A 21649-nucleotide genomic window follows, 5' to 3' on the forward strand; every position below is an offset into this window, starting at 1 on the left:
TGAGACAAACATGGGACTTGTGTGGGGGGACATTTAGGTCAGCTTGGCCAGGTTTGGTCGAAGGGCCTGTTTCCACACTGTGTGACTCCATGACTCTATAATGTGCTCACTTATTTTAAAGAACTATCAAGTTCCTAGAGATTTGTCCTTCTTTGATCATGTTATTTTTAACCATCTTATTTTTTTTCTTTGAAGAAGACCGCAGAGCCCACCTCACTGACAAAAGGCAAAGGAGGAAAAACCCAACACCCAACCCCAACCAACCAATTTTCCCTTGCAACCGCTGCAATCGTGTCTGCCTGTCCCGCATCGGACTGGTCAGCCACAAACGAGCCTGCAGCTGACGTGGACTTTTTACCCCCTCCATAAATCTTCGTCCGCGAAGCCAAGCCAAAGATTTTACTCATATTGGAACTGGTTTATACTTCCTCCTCTGGTTTTGATCTTCAGAGAATACAGATAGAATCTCATTTTATTAAGGCTACCATTATAGTTTCATGCTCATCCAATGTTAAGTACCCTTTGACGATTCTCAAGGATCATCTTTTGTTCCAGTTAAAGGCCTTCGACCTGAAATGTTACTAGTTTCTCTTTCCATAGACTCTGCCACATCTGCTCAGTGTTTTCAGACTTGCAGCATCTGGAAATTTTTATTTTCATATTTGTTTAATATTTGTGAATCTTTCAGTTAAACTGCAACATATGTATCGAACAATTGAGTAGATTCTTTATCATCCCACTGTACCAGTACAACCAGATGAAACAGCATTCTTCAGTTACAGTGCAAAACAGTGGAAATACACATTCAGGCAAGTCCAGTCCATATATACATATATTTAAAATAAAAATTCAGCTATGAATCTATTCAATTTCCAATGCTTCGCTATATACAATAGAACATTATAGACTATTTGTGAACATTGTGCTATTACTTAAAAATGTTCAGTTATTCAAGATTATTTTAATGTCATGTAATTAAACAGAAAATGTGATATTGAACGAAATTTCCTTTAATCTACTGTAAAGCAAAGATTCGCTATCAGCAAAAATTGTCTGGTGCCCCTTAGAGTCAGAGAAGGAGAAGCAGAATCTCTCCAGAGTCACTGAATGTCCAGCCTCTGCAATGACACAGGCTTTAGTCTAAACCGAGCTTCAGATATGATCAGGAAGCCTCCAGTACCCTCTCATATCCTGGTTCCGATACTGTTCAGCCAGTCTCGAGCCAGACACCTGCAGCCGCAGCCTGCGAGGTTCCTCGCCTTGTCACCAACAGCTCACCGCCAGTGGGCTTTACAGCCTCAGAGCCCCTCACTGGTCTGCTGCCAAGGTCACTGTTCCTCTACTTCTCCTTCTCAAACAAGGGGTGGTCTCCCCATTTTGTGGTGCACTGCACCAGTCTTCTTCTTCCCTGGAGTCTGCAACCCCTCATGGTTGCTGCCAATCATAGGGGCTGCCATCTTGGGCCCTGTAATGGAGGATTTAGACCAGCTTATGCAAGAAGGGATGCAGTTGCATCAGAAGACAAAATCTAAATTTCATCATGAGGCCCAGGATGCATATTTAGTAAATTCCGCCATGGGGCCCAGGGATGCATATGAATCAGTAGACATTATCCAACTTCCACCATGAGGCCCAGAGATGCAGTTGTCTTTTGTTGGTCACAGACTGTCAGGAGACCTTGAAGATAATTAAATCATTTGTTCAAAGAGATAAGATCTGAAGTAAACAACTTTTGGGTAATATAAGCCATGGTCCTACTGCTGAAGTTTGAGACTCTCCAAGAGGTGGCAACATCTCTCAGCAAGAAGAAGAACTTCAAGATTCCAACCAACGTCCCAGTCCGGGGAGGTGGAGAAGCTGCTACCGGCACCCAGACAACCTACTACAAGTGTCCGGTCGTCACCCCGCTTTGCAGTTGAGACCAGTCCAGGCATTGATAAGTATAATTGGGAAGGGCTTGCATGTTGTAGTGCGAATTCAGCTTTAGATTTAGTAATAAAGACTTGTATAAACTGAACTGCTCTCGGTGTGTGTCTATTTTCTTTTGGTAGCTCAAACACTGTGACCAATCTAAAATGAACAAAATGAGAGGTATAAGTTTACCCAAGACAATTGGCGCTGTGAGCAGGATTGGTCTCAAGATGTTTCGCCGAAAGAAAGAGGTGAGCCCTGAGCAGTTCTTTATTCCAGGATGGACTTCCAAAGACGATGGGTTTGGCATGTTGGCCAATACTCTGTGTTTGTTTGGACCACCCTTCAGTTGGGATGAGAAGTTAGATCCATCAAGTCCGCCTCTGGGAGAGCGGGTTGCCACTCTCCTTCGAGAAAGTAAATTTCCTGTTAAAAAGGGGACACTGACGGCCGGTTTTTGGCTGCTGGCCACAGTCTTACGCCACTCTGTTCAGCGTGAAGCAGAATTAGTTCAGCGATAAGTAGAATCTCAGCGTGAGAGAGCAACTAGAGGAGGAGCTAGAAGACCTGCAACAACGCTGTTCCATGATGAGTGAGATTGTTTGCACCAGTCAGGACCAACCCAAAGAATGGGAGGATAAGCATGTCCAAACGATCTGCCGTAATATTAAACTCCGGCAGCAGCTCTGTGCAGATAAGAAAAGGCATGGAGTAGAACCCGATCCACATCGTATTCATGCCATGATAAGGAATGGCGATGATCCTGATGTAATTGATAAATGGGACGGGAATATCTGGAATGATGACCATGGTAATAATGCAGATACTCCTCAGCATGTGCCTAACATACTGCACTCTCCACCTGCTGTTCATGCCGCCCCATAAGGCAGCAGACTTCCCAAACAGACGGAAGGGGGGATGATGTAAGGGTAGAGATTGAAGGGATAGATACCCCGATCTCCCAAGCGGACCCAGGGGAAAATACCCGAACCCCTGCTTATGCTCAATGGCCCACCCCCTCTACGGAATGGTCTAGGCCTCGTCCCGTCCACTGGGCAAAGGACCCTGTGGGCCAAAGTGTGAGCAGAGGACAAGAGCAGTCAATAATTCGTGACTTCTCTATAAAAGAGCTGGCTGCCATTGGAGATCGATTTAGGCAAAAGGCAGAAGAAACTCTGGCAGCCTGACTCCTGCGTGTTTGGGAGCAAGGAGGGAGTAATTATATTTAACCCCTGAGGAATTGTTCGGATTAGGAACATTGACTACTGATATCCGGGTCACTGCTGAGCTCCGGGTTAGAGGAAGAGATGTGGATTACTTACTTGCCACTCTAGGGGATTCCCTGCTACGAGTATACCCATCACCAGTAGATTGGGATTTACATTTACAGAACAATTGGGGCACCCCAGAGGAGGGTACAGCAGTAATTCATCACCAGGCCCTGGCCTCTGTCTCGTATGCAGGGCATTTGAGGCTGTGGGTACATGGGGGGAGCCCTGATGAAGAGATATTCACAGCCGGAATGCATACCCGATTGGTTCGTTCCGCCCAACCCACTGTAAGGGGACTAGTTCTGTCCGTAACTAGTCAGCTAATTGGGCACCCTGAGGCGGTGCACGCCTTATCTGGGCTTAGAGAATTAGAGTTGGAAAGTAAGATCCACTCACATTCAACCCAGGTTAAATCAGACAAGCAGGATAAAAGGAGAGGGACTGCTGCTAATAACGGACCGACAAGAAAGGACCTTTTTCTAACCTTGTTAAAGTTAGGCGTAGCTAAAAGTGATATTGATGGGAAACCTACTGCAGTCCTTTATGCCCTTTATAAGAGAAAGGCAGAGGAACATCATCCCCAGCTGTTGAATCTTCCTGGCCCAGCTGTGCCTTCTGCTCCCACTGCTGCTCCTATCGAGTCAGCTTCTCTTGCTCCAGTTATCGTGAAAAGATACAACAAATGGTTAAAAAGGCTCTTATGGATAATAGTGGCATGTGGGCCTGGAAGCCCCCGAACCCTAATAAAGCATGAGGGTGTGGGCAGGACCCCCATGTCTACTCCATTGAGATACGGCGGATACACGGGGACCCACGGCCCTACATACCGTTAACAGTCCAATGGGGTGGGGGTAATGACCGCCAATATTTGGCCTTGGTCGATACTGGTGAGGAGTACTCAGTGATTCCGGGTAACCCTGATCTCTGGACTGGACCGACATTTCGAATAGAGGGGATGGGAGGAGCGATCACCTTGGCGAATGAAATAAAAGTCCGCGCCACGGTGGGTGATGGCCCTTCCCCTATATGGTTACATGCTCTGGTGGCTGCCACTGACGAGTGTATCCTGGGTATTAATATGTTGACCGGTATGGCCCTTAATACTAGCCAAGGGGGATTTGCATTTGGAATTCAGACTATTACAAAAAGACTAGTGGTGGGTCGGGAGAACATTTTCTGGGAGAATTCTCCCAGAATCACAATGTGGCTTTCGTGCAAACACAGGAACTACTGACATGGTCTTTGCCCTCAGAGAGCTCCAAGAAAAGTGCAGAGAACAAAACAAAGGACTCTACATCTCCTTTGTTGACCTCACCAAAGCCTTCGCCTTGGATGCCCCCCAAAGTTCCTCAACATGGTTATCCAACTGCACGAAAACCAACAAGGTCGGGTCAGATACAGCAATGAGCTCTCTGAACCCTTCTCCATTAACAATGGCATGAAGCAAGGCTGCGTTCTTGCACCAATGCTCTTTTCAACCTTTTTCAGCATGATGCTGAAACAAACCATGAAAGACCTCAACAATGAAGACGCTGTTTACATCTGGTACCGCACGGATGGCAGTCTCTTCAATCTGAGGCGCCTGCAAGCTCACACCAAGACACAAGAGTAATTTGTCCGTGAACTACTCTTTGCAGACGATGCCACTTTAGTTGCCCATTCAGAGCCAACTCTTCAGCGCTTGACGTCCTGTTTTGCGGAAACTGCCAAAATGTTTGGCCTGGAAGTCAGCTTGAAGAAAACTGAGGTCCTCCATCAGCCAGCTCCCCACCATGACTACCAGCCCCCCCACATCTCCATCGGGCACACAAAACTCAAAACGGTCAACCAGTTTACCTATCTCGGCTGCACCATTTCATCGGATGCAAGGATCGACAACGAGATAGACAACAGACTCACCAAGGCAAATAGTGCCTTTGGAAGACTACACAAAAGAGTCTGGAAAAACAACCAACTGAAAAACCTCACAAAGATTAGCGTATACAGAGCCGTTGTCATACCCACACTCCTGTTCGGCTCTGAATCATGGGTCCTTTACCGGCATCACCTACGGCTCCTAGAACACTTCCACCAGCGTTGTCTCTGCTCCATCCTCAACATTTATCGGAGCGACTTCATCTCCAACATCGAAGTACTCGAGATGGCAGAGGCCGACAGCATCGAATCCACGCTGCTGAAGATCCAACTGCGCTGGGTAGGTCACGTCTTCCCAAGATCGTGTTATATGGCGAGCTCTCCACTGGCTACCGAGACAGAGGTGAACCAAAGAAGAGGTCCAAGTACTGCCTAAAGAAAGCTCTTGGTGCCTGCCACATTGACTATTGCCAGTGGGCTGATATCACCTCAAACCGTGCAACTTGGCGCCTCACAGTTCGGTGGTCAGCAACCTCCTTTGAAGAAGACTGCAGAGGCCACCTCACTGTCAAAAGACAAAGGACGAAAAACCCAACACCCAACCCCAACCAACCAATTTTCCCTTGCAACCGCTGCAACTGTGTCTGCCTGTCCCGCATCGGACTTGTCAGCCACAAACGAGCCTGCAGCTGACGTGGACATTACCCCTCCATAAATCTTCGTCCATGAAGCCAAGCCAAAGAGAGAAGAAAGAAAGAAAGAGTGGTGAGTCGGGCTAAATGGGATCCTGTGATGGTGCCTCCCCCTCCCCCCCCAAACCAGTATGCATTCCACAATATCGCCTCCCTGGGGGGCAGGAAGAGATTACTGCCACCATCGATGCTTTGCAAGAAGAAGGGGTAGTGAGGCCCACAACGTCGCCCTTTAATAGCCCTGTTTGGCCAGTCCAGAAGCCGGATGGCTCCTGGAGAATGAAAGTTGACTATCGTTTTTTGAACAAACATGCCCCACCACTTGCTTCGGCAGTTCTAGAGATTGTTACCCTTATTGAAAAAATTGCTACTGGGAACTCAGGAACATGGTATGCTGTCATTGATCTCACTAATGCCTTCTTCAGTATTTTTATAGACGAGGTCTCACAGGATCAGTTCGCCTTTACCTGGAAGGGGCGCCAGTATACCTTCACCCGCCTCCCTCAGGGCTATGCACACTCTCCCACTATTTACCACAGCCTAATTGCCCATGATTTGGAGACGGTGCCAGTATCGCCTTCCCTCTCAATTCACCATTATATTGATGATGTGATGATCCAAGGGGCCACGGAAGAGATGGTACAGGAGGGTATGGAGAGTGTTCAAAATACCCTGATGCAAAGAGGGTGGTCCATTAACCCCGCCAAGGCACAGGGCCCATCCCAGACAGTTATCTTCCTTGGAATACAGTGGCATGCTGGAGAACAGGTGGTTCCCGATAAAGTTCGCAATAAAATTGCAGTCTTGGCCACTCCTACTAACAAAAAAGAGACCCAGCATTTCCTGGGGTTATTGGGATACTGGCGGCGCCATATTCCACACTTGGCATTGCTTTTACATCCTCTATATAAGGTTACCCAAAAGAAAACAGACTTTGTATGGGGTGACAATCAGGAAAGGGCATTCCAGTCCACCAAGCAGGCTATTCTTCAGGCCTTGCCCATTGCTCCCCGCATCCCAGATACCCTCTACGAACTACAAGTCTCTGTTACTGATGATGTGGCATCCTGGAGCCTCTGGCAGAAACAAGAGGGCCGCCGAGTCCCTCTGGGATTCTGGTCACGTACCATGCCCGACGCTGACACTCGTTATTCTACTTTTGAACAACAGTTACTAGCCTGTTACTGGGCCCTGCTGAAAACTGAAAGAATGACAGGCGATGTAGATGTTCAATTGCGACCTGCACTTCCAATAATGAACTGGGTCCTGGTTAATGACGCTAATCTAAAGATTGGGCGGGCTCAGCAGTCTTCTATTGTTAAATGGAAGTGGTATATTCAGAGTCGTGCAACCAGACGTCCTGAAGGGGTGGGCCGCATACACGAACAGGTGGCTGATCTTTCGTCTCGTCATGAGGACGTTGAACCCGCCTTGCCAACTCCCCTACCCCCTTCACCAGTTCATTGGGGTAAACCATATGATTTGCTCACTCCAGCAGAACAAGAGGATGCTTGGTTTACTGATGGTAGCAGCCGGTGGGTGCAAGGAAAGCAGAAGAGGAAGGCAGTGGCTTACCATCCCAGGTCTGAACTCACTTATTGGAGGAGGGGGATGGTGGCTCCAGTCAGTATGCTGAGTTGAAGGTGGTCACTTTACCACTAGACCCCCATGATCACCCTCTTCGCTTGTTTACTGATTCCTGGGCTGTGGCTAATGGACTAGTGGAATGGATGCCTGATTGGCAAAAGAACAACTAGCTGATACATGACCTCCCAGTATGGGGAAAACAGTTGTGGCAGCTGTTGTGGGATGCTTCCCATCATCGTGAGATAACAGTATATCACGTTGACGCCCATACCAATGCGACGACAAACATGGCACAACATAATGCAGTAGCAGATCAGCTTGCCACTATCAGCCGCGCCGATACTGTCCCCCTGGCTCGATGGACACACGAACAGAGTGGCCATTTGGGGGAGAAGGGATCAGCTATGTGGGTTTGTACACATGCCTTACCTGTCCATCAGGACGACGTCCGCATGGTCGTGCGTACATGTCCAGCATGCCAGCTTGTGAAGTCCCGCACCGTTCCTCCTGGTCCGCATGGCCAAATAAGACGGGGAGCTCGCTCAGCTGCGGTCTGGCAATTTGATTACGTAGGCCCTATGCCAGACTGTATGGGTAAACGTTATGTCCTAGTAATGTTGACACCTTTTCGGGCCTGGTTTTTTGCTTTTCCCACCAAGACGGCTGACCAAGCTAGCACTACCCAAGGACTAAACCATTTAATTTCTCATTATAATGTACCAGAAGAAATTCAGACTGATAATGGCTCACACTTCTCCGGGAAGGAAATCTGTGATTGGGCAACTGACAACAGTATCTTATGGATCCACCATATTCCTTATTACCCACAGACAATTTGAATCATCGCCTTTTGAAGGGAGGTACACCTTTCCACCGACTTCTTTACGCTTCTGAACTACAGCCTATTCCAGAGGAAAAACAGTCATTTCCCCCCATTCCCGAGCTAGAGAATGCCAGACAAAAGGTATGGGTGGCACCATCAGGTAGTGGCCCTCCTGTAAAAGAAGAAATAGTGGCACCTGCCCAGGGTAACACTCGTTGGGTAGCTATTGAGGGACAGGATGATTTAGTTTGTTTAAATACTGAACGCTTACGGCATCGTGAATGACATATGTCAGGCTTCTTTGTTCCAGATCCTCCGTTTTGTGCTCCTGCTGATCTGGCTTAACAGCTGCTTTGGTGCCAGCAATTGGATTTGTAATGTCGAGGACGTTCCGAGGGAGTTGCCCGTGGGGGACACGCCTGATGCATTACACCAATGAGGTCCTCGGTCACCCGCCTCAAGTGCAGCTTACATAAATGTTATTGCCGGTCACGGTTCCTTTATTCTATTTGTGGATGGACCAACTGAAGGAGTCAACCCCTACTTCTGTGATGGTCGTTTTTGTACCCGCTTTTTGTCTTGTAATAACTCTGCACTGCCTGTCACTAAGTGGTGGGAGGATTCTGGTTCTGTGGAGGGTTGGTTGTCTACTTCACCATCTAACATTCCTTCAGATTTGTCCGACAATTCCTTTCTCCATGTTTCCTCTGCGTACGCTCACCGATTGAATATATCTGATTGTTGAATTTGTACCATAGGCCCTTTGCATACCGGTACAGGCATTCCCATGATCCCCAATCCTTTCACCCAAAAGGAGGTTGCAGCCTGGAAATATTTTGATCCCTCCAAAGGCAGGGTTCACATTGATGTTAATAAGCCTGTGCCTGAGGAGGCCCGGTTCTTTAGTCTAAGTGAAATTTTGGGTATTTTTCAAGGATGGCATATTTCTACCCCACCTTATAAAATCACACCCCCCTATTTTATTGTTTCTCAACATGTGACGGGCTCTATCTCCTTTTGTAAGTTCCCCGATAGGCCTGCTGATGCACTAGGATACAGTGACTGTCTGGCATATTCCCCTTTTATTTCCAAGCACCCTATGAACGGGACCTATTGGGTTTGTGGGTCTCGTGCCTTTGCATGGTTACGCCTTACCTGGGGTGGTTGCTGCTATTTGGGATACATCGTCCCCTACCTGCATCATATTTCTGCCATCTTGGGCCCAGACCCCATGGTTACTGGATTTAAAAATAAACCATCACTGGGTCCTTTAACTCTCCAACCAGATGGCATTAACACCAACTTTTCCAGTTTCTGCTATCCTGCTCTGCTTTTCCCCCTCCCTCCTTCCCTTCCCCACTCTCCTCCCTTCCCTTCACCTAGCCATCCTTCTACCTCGATCACAGCTGACCCCTCCTTTCCTTCTCTACCTATCACCTGCCTTTGAGACCACATCTCCCCCCTTACTCTTTTGCTCAGACACCTACTGACATTTTTCCAAACCTTGATGAAGGGCTCAAGCCCGAAACGTCGGGTATATATTTTTACCTTTGCTATATAAAGTACAACATTTGACCTGCTGAATTTCTCCAGCATTGTGCATTTACAGTTGAATCCAATTTTGATTCCCTCCCCAAAGCCCATCTTGGACAGCAGTCTAGAATGTACGTGTGCAATATCTTGTTAAAGGCCTTCTGATCCAAGCTGACGAGGGCAGGTGTCCACTTATTTGTCCTACATGCTATATCTGAGCAGCAGGAGGTTGTCAGCTTTTCCTGCCTGTAACAGGGCAGATTTGATCTGGGTGGATCACCTGTCCCAGAGCAGAATTGACCCAATTGGCAATGGTTTTGGACAGGATCTTGGAACAATGAAATGGGCCTCAACTGCTGATGTCTTCCCCTCTCCGCCATTTAAACCAGGTAACATCCTGGTCAACCTCTTCTGTACCCTTTCCAACCCCTCTTCTTCCACAGAACATAGAACCATAGAACACTATCACTTTTTTTGCCTCGTCCCACTGATCCACATCCATTCCATAGCCCTCCATATTTCTCCCATCCATTTACCCGTCCACGTTCTTCTTAAATGTTCCATACTCACATCACTCTCTGTGTATAGAAGTCCCCCCTCACATTCACCCTCAACCTTTCCCCTTTCACTCTTTACCCATGTCCTCTGGTTTGTATCTCACCTACCCTCAGTGGAAAAAGCCTACCTACATTAACTCTATCTATCCCCCTCATAATTTTAAATATCTCTATCAAACCTCCCCTCATTCTTCTGTGCTTCAGGGAATACTTCCTTCCTGTAATCCTCTCCTTTCACTGAGCTGTGACTTGAAAAGCTTCTAGCATTGACCTCGCACTTCCAGTACAATTTCTTTGGTTGCCCACCCGCCTTGTCGCTGCATCGTAACACTGAGCCCCTCTCCTGATGGCAATCAGAACGTGGTCCTTCTCCGGCAGAGCGCGAGCACGTGAGCCGGGTCCATCGCTAGTTGATTGACAGCTCAGATTGCCGAGGTCGTCTCGCGAGAGCGGCGTGAGAGGGCGGAGCTAGCCAAATTATATAAATGCCGCAGAGGGCGGCGGGAAGGTCTCATCCCCGAAGCCACAGCAGGAACAAGATGGAGGAGTACGATCTAGACAATGCCCTGGAAAGCGCGTCGCTGCCTTCGCGCACCTTCCTGTTTGGTGAGAACCTAGGCCGCTGGCGCGCAGGTTGGGGGTTGTGGCCGTCCGGCGAGGCGAGGCGGGTCGGTTCCGCTGACCGGGGTCCCGCGCCATGTGGCGGCCCACGTGTGGGAGGCCCCAAGGCCTCGGAGTGCAGGCTCGACTTGAATGGCGGATGCGTGGCGCTCACTCCTGGAGCGGGGTCGCAACGTGATCTGCCCGAGGGCGGCGGCGGCGGGGGGAGCTGAGCGTATGGCTCCGGGCCGGCGGTCTCGTTGAGTGTATTTCAGAGGGAGGGCGGGGGCGGGCCCGGCCCTTGGCCCGGGGGAACGTGTGTGGAGGCCCTCCGGCCCGGCCCGGCTCCGTCCTCCGCCACGTGTTGAACGCCGCAGCTTCACCTTCTCTCCTTTGGCAGGTTGCGAACTGAAGGCTGGTGCGAAGGAATTTAAAATGGACGTTACGGACGATAGTGCCGAGCATCAGCTGTCGCTGAGGACGGTAGGTCGCTCCCTCGCAGGGCATCTGCCGCAGTGAGCGTGGCCCACGTTTAATCCTGTCGGCGGCGGTTTTAATGGGGAAAATTGGGCTTCGGACTGATGGGACGAAGTTGTGTACGTTCGAGAAAATTCTTCCAGTGGCTCTTATAAATCACCTGATTCGCTTTTTTTTCGGATCTAAGACAAACTTCCTATAAATAAAACCCTGATCTAAGGAATCCCATCCTGATAACTTTTCTCTGAACCTTATCTCGCATAGTGTTTCCTATAATGTGTAACACATTATATATTATGCAATACTGTCTTGTAAAGTTCTGTCATGAGAATACATGTAATCACAGCCAATGAAGGCAACCATCCTGAGAGCCTTATTCATCATTTAATTGTCTGTTTTGCCACTTACAGGAAAGCCCTGCTGTTGACTGTATGTCAAATCCCTTGTTTGTCCTCTTAAACTCAAAACACAAATGCTGGAGGAACTCAGTAGGTATTGCAGTGTTCTTAGGAGGCTTAAAAAAAAGTAACATGTTTTGGGTCTTAGCCCTTCTTCAAGGCATACCTTATTGTTATCGTTAACCTGCTGAGTTCCTCCAGCATTTGTGTTTTTACTCCAATCAGTGTCTGCAGACTTTAGTTTCACTCCCCTCTTGATGTGTGCCCTGTTGATTGAAATTATATTTCCCATTACTCTGCCCAGTTTGCCACCTAATCCAAGTTCATTAGTAGCCTTGGGACAACCTTGCTTGCTATTGTTGTATACCTCAAAGGCCTCAAAACTGATTGAGCACTCATGACCTGATAATGAAAGGCTCAGCCTCCCTTTGGCCTCTACTTGGACTTCTTGTGAGAGCAGTAGTCATCAAATTTGTCACTAATGTGACTTTTGTTAAGCAGGCCAGTGCATATCTCATACATAGTACAACAGGTAAGACGAGGTTGCAGATGGATGAGGCACAGCAAGCTGTGCTGACGCGCGACTGTCAATGTTCCAACTCTTTGATTTTACCTGGCTACTTTTGATAAATTTATAAAATGTCTTTGGCTTTTTCTTAATGTTATCGGCAATGATCCTTTTAATCTCGTAATTTTTGTCTAAAGTATATTAATTTCATTTTACAGGTTTGTCTTGGTGCAGGTGCAAGTGATGATTTACACTTAGTAGAAGCAGAAGGTTTGAATTTTGAAGGCAAGAACACAAAGATCACATTAGCAGCTTTGAAGTTATCTGTGCAGCCTACGGTAAGTATGCAATAAATAACATCTGGAATGAATGGCTGTGGAAGAAATGGCTTGTGCTTTATTTGCAGCTATGAATAGTTTATATAGAGAGAAAAATAAGCAGGGTGGTTCCTCATTCTGTTTTACTTTAAAACCACTCTTGCTCCATGCCTATTTTCCACATCTTCCATGAAGACAAGTTGTAGACAAAATTATTTCAATGTATGAATTTCAGAGTTCAGATCATTATTATCCTAAAAATTTATTTGACAAATCATTGTTCAATTGGCTTCTAAAGAAGTTTAGATGTGCCCTTTCTTCCAAAAATATTTTCTTGGAGTCTACAGATAAATATTTCTTCTGTATTCAAATTCTCAAAAATTGGTGTTCTGTAACATTGCAGTTTGTCATATTTTTTCCAATTTGCATTGCTGTATGTGGTGCAGATGTGGCTTATTCCTTGCACTTCTGCTCCAGATCAGTTTCCCTCATTCTCCACCTATATATCATCTCTAAAAGAATAACTTGTTTGAGAGAACAATTGGAAATGGGCAAGACGGCCCTAATTCCACAACCTGATCCATCTGTATCTTTTATATTTGACCAAAATTTAATCCTACCCCATTATTAAATACCCCACAAATCAGTTAATTTTAGTGGAAGCTAATCCAACACAAGTTACTGCCAGTATTTAATATTCCCTCGTCAGTTAATTTTCTGCTCTCCACCAATGCAAGAGAAATCGGAGAATACTCACTCATCATCATCCACCTACATTTTCATTTTTTCTAAGGAAAAAAATTGGATTATATTGTAATACTGATAAATACACACACACAAATCATAGTCCACAAGCTATTTAGGTTTGTTTTGTCGACTAATTTGGATATTCCCATAAAAAACCTGATAATTTGGTAAAAGCAAATTATCAAAAGAATTTAATGTTCAGACAGCTTTCAGTATTTCTAACAGTTTCGAGGCAGTGTTTCCTGGAAATAAAATACATTTTCTTTTGTTTAAACCAGGTTAGTTTGGGAGGATTTGAAATTGAGCCACCTGTGATGTTCAGACTAAAATCTGGAGCTGGACCTGTGTATATTAGTGGACAGCATCTGATCGGTGAGTGGGCTCTAGATCTGGATGATGGAGATCAATGGGTGTGACGTTTAATTTTGTAGCCTGGAAACCTAAAAATAGGAGCAGGAATCCATTTGGCCTGTGATAATTGCTATTTGTAATTTAAGTGTCCTGTTTTCTCTGCACCCTTGATCCCTTTAGCCAATAGGGCCACACTGACTCCCTTCTGGAGTTTTTCTTTTCTGTTCTAATTGTTCTTGGGCAGTGGCCTTGTTTTGGACTTTCCCAACGTCAGGAACAATCTTGCTGCATCTAACTGCCTAGTCTTGTTGGAATTTTGTTTGCTCAATGAGATTCCCTCATTCTGCAGAATTCCAATGTGTGACTCAGTCTTTGCTTGTGCATGCTGCTGTTTTGCCAGGGATTGGTCTGTTGAGCCATAACTGCACCCCATCAATAGGATTGTGCTTTTAAAAGGTTGAGGACAAGGTGCAATCAAAATTAAAGAATGCAGGCTCCTGTATATTTTCCCCATTCCTACTTGGAGAGTATTTTGTATCTTTCAGCTGATTTGGAATCAGACGAAGAGGATGACAGTGTGTTGGAGAATGCTGGAGCAAAGCAAACAGTCAAGCGAGCAGCTCCTGAGGCATCAAAAGTTATGCAGGTGAGAATGCTCTGGCTTAATTTTTTAATTGCTGAATAAATTTGCCAGATTGCTGTGGCACTGTCACATTAGGTTTTGCTCAAGATTATGGAGGTTGTGAAATTGTTTGCTTCTCTTTGGTTTTCGCAGTATTACAATATAATCCAATTTCTTTTTCTTTTTAGAAAAAGATGAAAATGGAGGTGGATGATGATGAGTGAGTATTCTCCGATTTCTCTTGCATTGGTGGGGAGCAGAAAATTAACTGACTGGGGAATGTTAAATTCTGTGTTGGATTAGCTTGCACTAAAATTAACTGATTTGTGGGGTATTTAATAATGCGGTAGGATTAAATTTTGGTCAAATATAAAAGATACAGATGGCTCAGGTTGTGGAATTAGGGCAGTCTCGCCCATTTGCAATTGTTCTCTCAAATAAGTTATTCTTCTAGAGATGAAGATGAGGATGAAGATGATGAGGATGATGATGACTTTGATGAGGAAGATGAGGAGGATGAGGAAGAGGTAGCATTGGTGACCCCTCCAAAAAAGGTAACAAGTTGCTCGTAGAAAATCTAAGGGTTTTTTTGTGAGCAAGCAAATTGGTCTGTGGTACTGCTACACCACTGAAATAAACCCAAGAAATTTGGCCCATTGTGCCTGTTCTTCTCATCAACATGGCTGTGGACTTTGCTCTACTTTACTGGCTGTACCTTGTAATCCTCAATTCCCCTACTGTGTATTTAAAAAAATCTCTTGAATAAACAATTTAATAAGGCAATTTTTAATGCTTCAATTAGCAGAGATTTCTACATTCACTTTCTGGGAGGAGTTAGCGGGGTTAAATACTCCCCTGAATCTTGAAATTGTCCTCAAGACTTGTATCTAATATTGTCTGTCACTGGGAACAACTTACCTCTTATTTTGCTAATTCCTGTCATAATTTTGACTAGGATTACTTTTGACTTGGTCTCTCATTGGCCAGCCTCCTCATTTCCAGAATCAACACGATGAACCTCCTCTGCATTTTTTCAATTCAATCGCTCCAGCAATGTGATAATGTAGAAGCACTCTTGGGTGTGTCTTCATAAGAGAATGTTGCAATTTTTTAGTTTTAAGTAGTCTGGAGTAATGGTTTTCTTTCAAAAGTGTATGACTGTGCTTACACAACCTTTTTATATCTGCAGACTGTCCTCTACAGTCTGCTTTTCCACTCAATTTAGTGTCATCAGAAAGCTTGGATGTGGTGCACTCAATCCCTCCAAACCATTTATGTGAATTGGGGCCACTGCTGATCCTTGTGATCTCACTACTGAATGGCAACTGGAGAAGAACCTTCATACCAACTCTTCTGTTAACCAATTCGCAATCAATGCTGATGCATTGCTTCCAGCTCAGCCTGAAAAGACAGATGTCTCTTGTACAGGACTTGATTGAAAGCCTTTTATAAATCTTAACTACCATTTCTACCTTTTTCCATTACACTGATCTGCCATATGCAGAGCAGCCAGTTACAGAACCAAGAAAGAACCTGAATGAAATAAAAACATTGGGGATGAGAGAAATCCTCAGAGTGCTTTCCTGAATGTTTTAATTCCTCATTAATGCTACAATATGAATAAAACTAGATGCTAGTTGAATGATCAGTGAGGACAGTGTTCCTCATCTGGTGAAGTTGTAGGGGATATGTGGTGTGGTTGGAGTTGAGATTCAGATAGACCCATGATCTAATTGAAGGATCAATTAGCCAACTATGCCTGTAGCAGATGATGTAATGTTTTGTGTGTATGCTGGATGACATAGGTACTGCAAAACATCTCTTCCCCCCCCCTGTCAAAACTTGGTGTAGCTCACTAAAGCATTGGGTTTGGTAAATGGTTGTGATGTGAACATTTAAATTCTTTACTGAGTAAATGTTAATTTTCTCCATGGAGTAACTTTCAATTGCACTTTTTATTCAGAAAACCCCACTCAAGGGTACTCCTGGATTGAAGGGGGCAGGCCTGAAGGGAGCTTCCAACCAAAATGGCAAAACGCTTAAATCAACACCAGCTAAGCAGCAGTCAAAAGTTAGTGTTTGTATGTAATAACTTTAACATGTACCTTTTAAGACTTTCTGCCAAATGTTTGTGAGCATAGACTCTGAACAGGTGGCAATAAATCAAAATTATTTGGTTCATTGGTTGTTCAGGGACTATCTATATGTTGTTAATGTTTATGAATTCACTCTTCAGTGGTTTAAATTTTATTTAAATTTAGGGATACAGCATGGTAACAGGCCTTTTTGGCTCGTGAGCCTGCTCTGACCAAAATATGTGACCAAAAAACTAACCTTGTAAAGCTTTTGGAACATGGGAGGAAACCAGGAGCATCTGTGCAACTGCTGGGAGAACCTCGAAACTTTACAGATAGCTGTGCATTCAAATCTGGGTCACTGGCACAGTGATATCATTGCACTAACTGCTACAAGTGTTTCATTGGGATTCTCTCCCTGTTCATAGCTGGCACCCATTTCTTTTTTTCCCTGTTTTGAAGTACTTGTCCTTTTCCAATATTATTGAATTACTATCCACATGGTTAAATACCAGTATGCAGCACTATAACTGCTTAATATTGTGTGAAATTTACAGTATAAATTGAAGTACTTTGACTCTCTCCAGACACCAGAATCTACCAAGAAACCCAGCAGTAAGCCTCAGACACCCAAAACTCCAAAAACAGCTTTGTCTGTTGAAGAAATAAAGACTAAATTGAAGACTTCAATGGAAAAAGTGAGTGTAGTTGGGATAACCATTTGAATCTGATTACCTGAACCCACACTAACTGCAAGCAGGTTAGGTTGCCTTTATTTCACATATTATTGCTTAAGACTTTGTTCAGCTGTGGATTTAGAATTGTTGATGCCAACCCTAAGCCATTGAGCGTGTACTTCATGTAGCCAAAATCTGGTGAGTAGGGTTAAAAGTTGGGCTCAGACTAGTTTTAAATTCAAAAAAAATACTATTACTTGTGACGTATTGTTGGCAAAAAGTTTAGGATGTGCCTTCATAAATCAAGGCATTGAGTATAGGAGTTGGAGTTGTACAAGACTGGTGAGGTCAAATTTGGAGTTTGTGTGCAGCACCATGGGAAAGTAGAGAATAAAATTGAAGAGGTCTTGCAAGGAGAATAAATAGAAGTATACAAAATTAAAAGGCATAGGATAAATGCAAGAAGGCTTTTTGATAACTAAATTAACAGTGAAATAAATTTTTAAAGGAAATGTTAGAGGCAACTTCATAGAAGTGAGTGGAACAGACTTACCAGTGGAATTAAATAATGCAGTCTTTAGTCCGGGTGCAGGTCAGTGGGACATGGCAGAAGAATAGTTCAGCAAAGATTAGATTAGTAAAAGGGCCTGTTTCGGTACTGCAGTGTTCAATGGTTTGTATATAGGTATTGGAAGATGTGAATAAGATTATGTAATCCTTGTTATTTCCATTTGGACTTGTTCCTCAAGAGGCTATTAAATATGAGCATACTTTTAAATCCAGTCCTAATTTTGCATGTGCTTGAGTATTGTCTGGTCGTCAGAGATGGAAATTTTTGGGGGTGCTTAAGATCACAAGAATCATTCTACTATAAAGTCTGACCAAGACCTTTTAGAGGTTGGTGGGTGTATGGATGGACATTCTGAGGTGGCAATCGTGTTGGGTACTATTGGAATGTTTAGAGGGAAATGGGTGAAATGCAGGCAGGTAAGACTTGTGTTGGTTGGCATGGGCATACTGGCCTGTTACCATACTGCATGACTATAAACACCCATTGGATGATTCTAATTGTTTGCTACTTCTCAACAGGGTGCTGGCCTGCCCAGGGTGGAGGCAAAGTTCTCAAACTACATCAAACATGGTTTCAGAACAGAGGATCCAGAGGTAAGCATTGAATTAGGCTTTGATTGTCAATTAATATGGCAGATTACTGCTTTTCCTATGATCACTCTGACCAGAACATGCATTCAGGGAAGATGAGTTCCTTCAACCCTCCAACAATTAATATTTTGGAGGATTGTTTGTTGGTCAGGGTTAAATTAAGCGATGAGAGCCCATCAAAAATCAGTTTTATTTTGACTGCGCTTACTGTAGTTTACTGAAGGGTGTTACATAAAGATAGATGGTCTTGAAGCATGTCTTGGCCTAGATCTTCAAACTCTAGCACCCTGAATGCCTGCCTTCTGGTCATTCAGGCTTTAAGGCTTTTAATAATTGTTAAGTTTAACCACAAGGACTAGCTAGACTGATTGGGAAGATTATATAGCCAAGTTCCCACTATAAACTGAACTAACAGATATATAGAAAGAAAGAAATGTTCAACTTGGACAGTGGATTTCCAGTAATGGTTTGTTAGTTCTAATGAGGATGAGTTACTAATTTATGATCAAGTATGAAATGTCTGGTTGCTTTATCTAATGCATGGGAAAGAGGGAGCCTTTTCAGTGGATAAACTTGAGATGAATTGGCTAAAATGTCATTCCAAGGGGTGGCATGGTTGGCATAGTGGTTAGTGCAATGTCTTTACAGCGACAGCAATCAAGATTGGGGTTTGAATCCTGTGCTGTCTGTCAGGAGTTTGTATGTTTCCCCTGGGGCTCTGGTTTCTGCCCACTGTTCAAACATAGAGGTGTAGGTCCATAAGATGTAATTGGGTGGCTCAGTGTTGTGGCTTAAATGGCCTGTTTGTGCTGTCTTAATTTAAATGATTTTTTTAAAAAATATGAATAATAGGGCTTTGTCGAATGACCAGTAAGCAAAATTCCCTCAGGACCTAATCTGAGATTGTATGTACTGCAAACAAGAGGGATGGCAAGTGGTTAATCAAATACTTTGTTCTGTTGTGTGGTTAATCAAATAGTTTGTCAAAGGGATGAGACTCAGATTGTGCTTGTGGAAGAATGAGATGTTAAAATTGAAACAGCTTGGGGCTTTATAGGATGAATGCTGGGCTGATTTCCCATCACTGATATGTCTAGAATCAGAATTTTAATTGACTCTGATGTTAAGCGAGTCATCCATTGCTACAGCATTTGATGACTAAAAGAAAAAAAATGGGCTTGATCCTGGCCTTGTGTGGTCTTGGTACAAGTTTAATTACTGAGTTTCCTCCCACATTCCTATGTCTTAAGTGGGTTGAACATCTAGTGTATATTACCTTTAAGAGTTGGAAATGAAAGCAAATTGGTTAAAAATGAGTGGGTGAATTGAATTGCTCTGAAAAGTGCTGAAGTCCTGAGTGTACTAGAACATTAGTTGCATGCCCTAACACCACAGTGTTGACTAAAAAGGTAGTCCTCAGCTTCTAACCTATGTGAATTGTGTTCACCTGCACATACAACCAAAATTTTTTAATTTTTATGTAAAAGTTCATATTTTGTATTAAGTGGTCCCTGCTCCTGGCAGCAGCCTGGGGTCTCCATTCGTCCCCCCCATTGCAGCAACCCATGGTCCCCATTTCTCTCCCCCTGTGACCAAACCCAACAATATAAACTTGTTATCCTGCTGTATGTATAAATTAGATTTATAGTGTAAACATTGGGTACATGTGAACAGACTGTGATGCTTCTGGTAAAGAAATTATTTGAGAATTATTGCAGAGTGGAGTTAGGGAAGGAATTCTGCGTGCCAAGCAAAGTGCAAAAGTAGTTAAGGTTTCTGTGTAATCTGAGAGTAAAGCAGGAATGGGTCTATTTGACATTGTATGATAAACCATTTTGTCTTTTTAGATCATCAAGGAACTTTGGGCATGGAGACAGACTGTGAAGGAGAAATGAAGGACTGGCAACAGTAGTTCTCAGACATTACAGTGAAATTTTGTTCTTTCAAGTCAATAAATGTTTCTTTTACAATACTGTGGTTGGATAATAATATTTTTACTGGAATCTAAGCCTCCCAGCCCACCCTCACTAACCACAAATCACATTCATCCTGAGGACTTTGACATTGGCTGGAAGTTCTGTGGGCTCAGCTTGTCCCTGCCAAATCATTGCTTTCGTCACATTTTCCTGTACCCCTCAAATCCCCTTTCATTGATGGAGTATATACCTGGGTGTGAGTGCTTAACTCTGAGGCACTGCACTAATTATGGTCAGAAATGCAGCTTCCATGCCATTCTACTATTGCTATCTGGTTCCTGAGCAGTAAGTGACTGGTTTATAGTTCAAATTGGGGCTGAGCTGTTTGGAGGTTATAAAAGTCATAAGAATAAGTTTCCATCAGGGACATGACCAGTGAAATTTTGGGTTTCTAATACTCTGCACTTAAATCTTGGAAAATCATGGTCACAATTAGTTCTAAATTTATAGTGTTGGTACCATTTTTATATAAAAATGCATCAAGATCCTATTGCTAACATTGTAATATATTTTCTGTAAATCCAGGTTAGTGACTAAGCTTTTGCAAATTTGAGGCTCTTAAGCATGGATTGGCAAACTTTAAACCATCAATTTTTTTCATGGAATCCTTGCTCTCTCATTGACGACCCCCCCGCATGTAAAATAAATATCAGTGGAAATTTTCTCTAGCCTAGACATTTATCAACCCTTTGGATGGTCCCATTGACTTTTTGGGGTCAATATAGACCACTTTTCTGATCCCTGCTCTTTTAAGTTTTTTTGGGGGGGGAGCAGAGAATTTGGTATTGGATGCAATAACCCAAACCTACATGGATTCTGCAGAAGTGAACAGACTTGCTAATTGTAAATATGAATTGATACTTTTAATGTGGCTGACAAATGTGATTGTTTTCAATCACTATAATAAACTTGTAGGTATTCCAAGTTCTCCAAACTTTGAAAATGTCCTGATAACCTGAAATCTTTGGAACAGTTTTTTTTTGCATTAATAATATTTCTCATTGCTGAGATCAATTGAAAGTTCCTTTGCTCTTTCTAAATATTGGTGTTGCTCCAATATGCTGGTTCCAGGAGAGGACCTCCAATGTATGGACTTCTGGAACTTGAAGGTACTAAACCTCTCCCATGAATGCACACAGATGTGTGGTCTTGTGTGAATGGGTAAGGAAGTATTTCAATAGATTCTTATTACAAGTGATTTGGAATTGGCTTAGAAAATAAAACTTGAAGTTAACAAAGCTACAGTGTTTGGTGGGTTGGGTAATGCTTTGCAGAGGGAAAACTTGGGTTCATGACCTCAAATGAGATGCCTTATCAGTTTGCTTAGGATATGATTCAGCCATCAAAACTTACTCAGTACACTAGACAACAGTTTTTCCAAAAGGTTTGCTTCCTGAAAAATATTGGGAGATTTATTAACATCAAGCTGAACACAAGTATAATTTAAAATTTGCTGTATAATGTAGGAAGTTGGTGAAACATTGTTAACTTTTACTGAATTTAGCATTTTTA

At 43.8% G+C, this 21649-nt stretch overlaps 1 protein-coding gene across 1 annotated transcript; it reads left to right on the forward strand.

Moving 5' to 3' along the window:
- The first annotated feature begins 10690 nt into the window (after positions 1-10690).
- Positions 10691-20135, forward strand: LOC138743485 (nucleophosmin-like). The gene is made up of 11 exons (XM_069898934.1): positions 10691-10834; positions 11229-11311; positions 12430-12549; positions 13554-13647; positions 14172-14272; positions 14437-14468; positions 14703-14802; positions 16212-16319; positions 16911-17021; positions 18090-18164; positions 20009-20135. The coding sequence occupies exons 1-11, from the start codon at positions 10714-10716 to the stop codon at positions 20054-20056; spliced, it is 993 nt and encodes a 330-aa protein (XP_069755035.1). The 5' UTR covers positions 10691-10713; the 3' UTR covers positions 20057-20135.
- Positions 20136-21649: the final 1514 nt, after the last annotated feature.

The sequence above is a fragment of the Narcine bancroftii genome, chromosome 9, assembly GCF_036971445.1.
Source record: "Narcine bancroftii isolate sNarBan1 chromosome 9, sNarBan1.hap1, whole genome shotgun sequence".
Classification (NCBI taxonomy): domain Eukaryota; kingdom Metazoa; phylum Chordata; class Chondrichthyes; order Torpediniformes; family Narcinidae; genus Narcine; species Narcine bancroftii.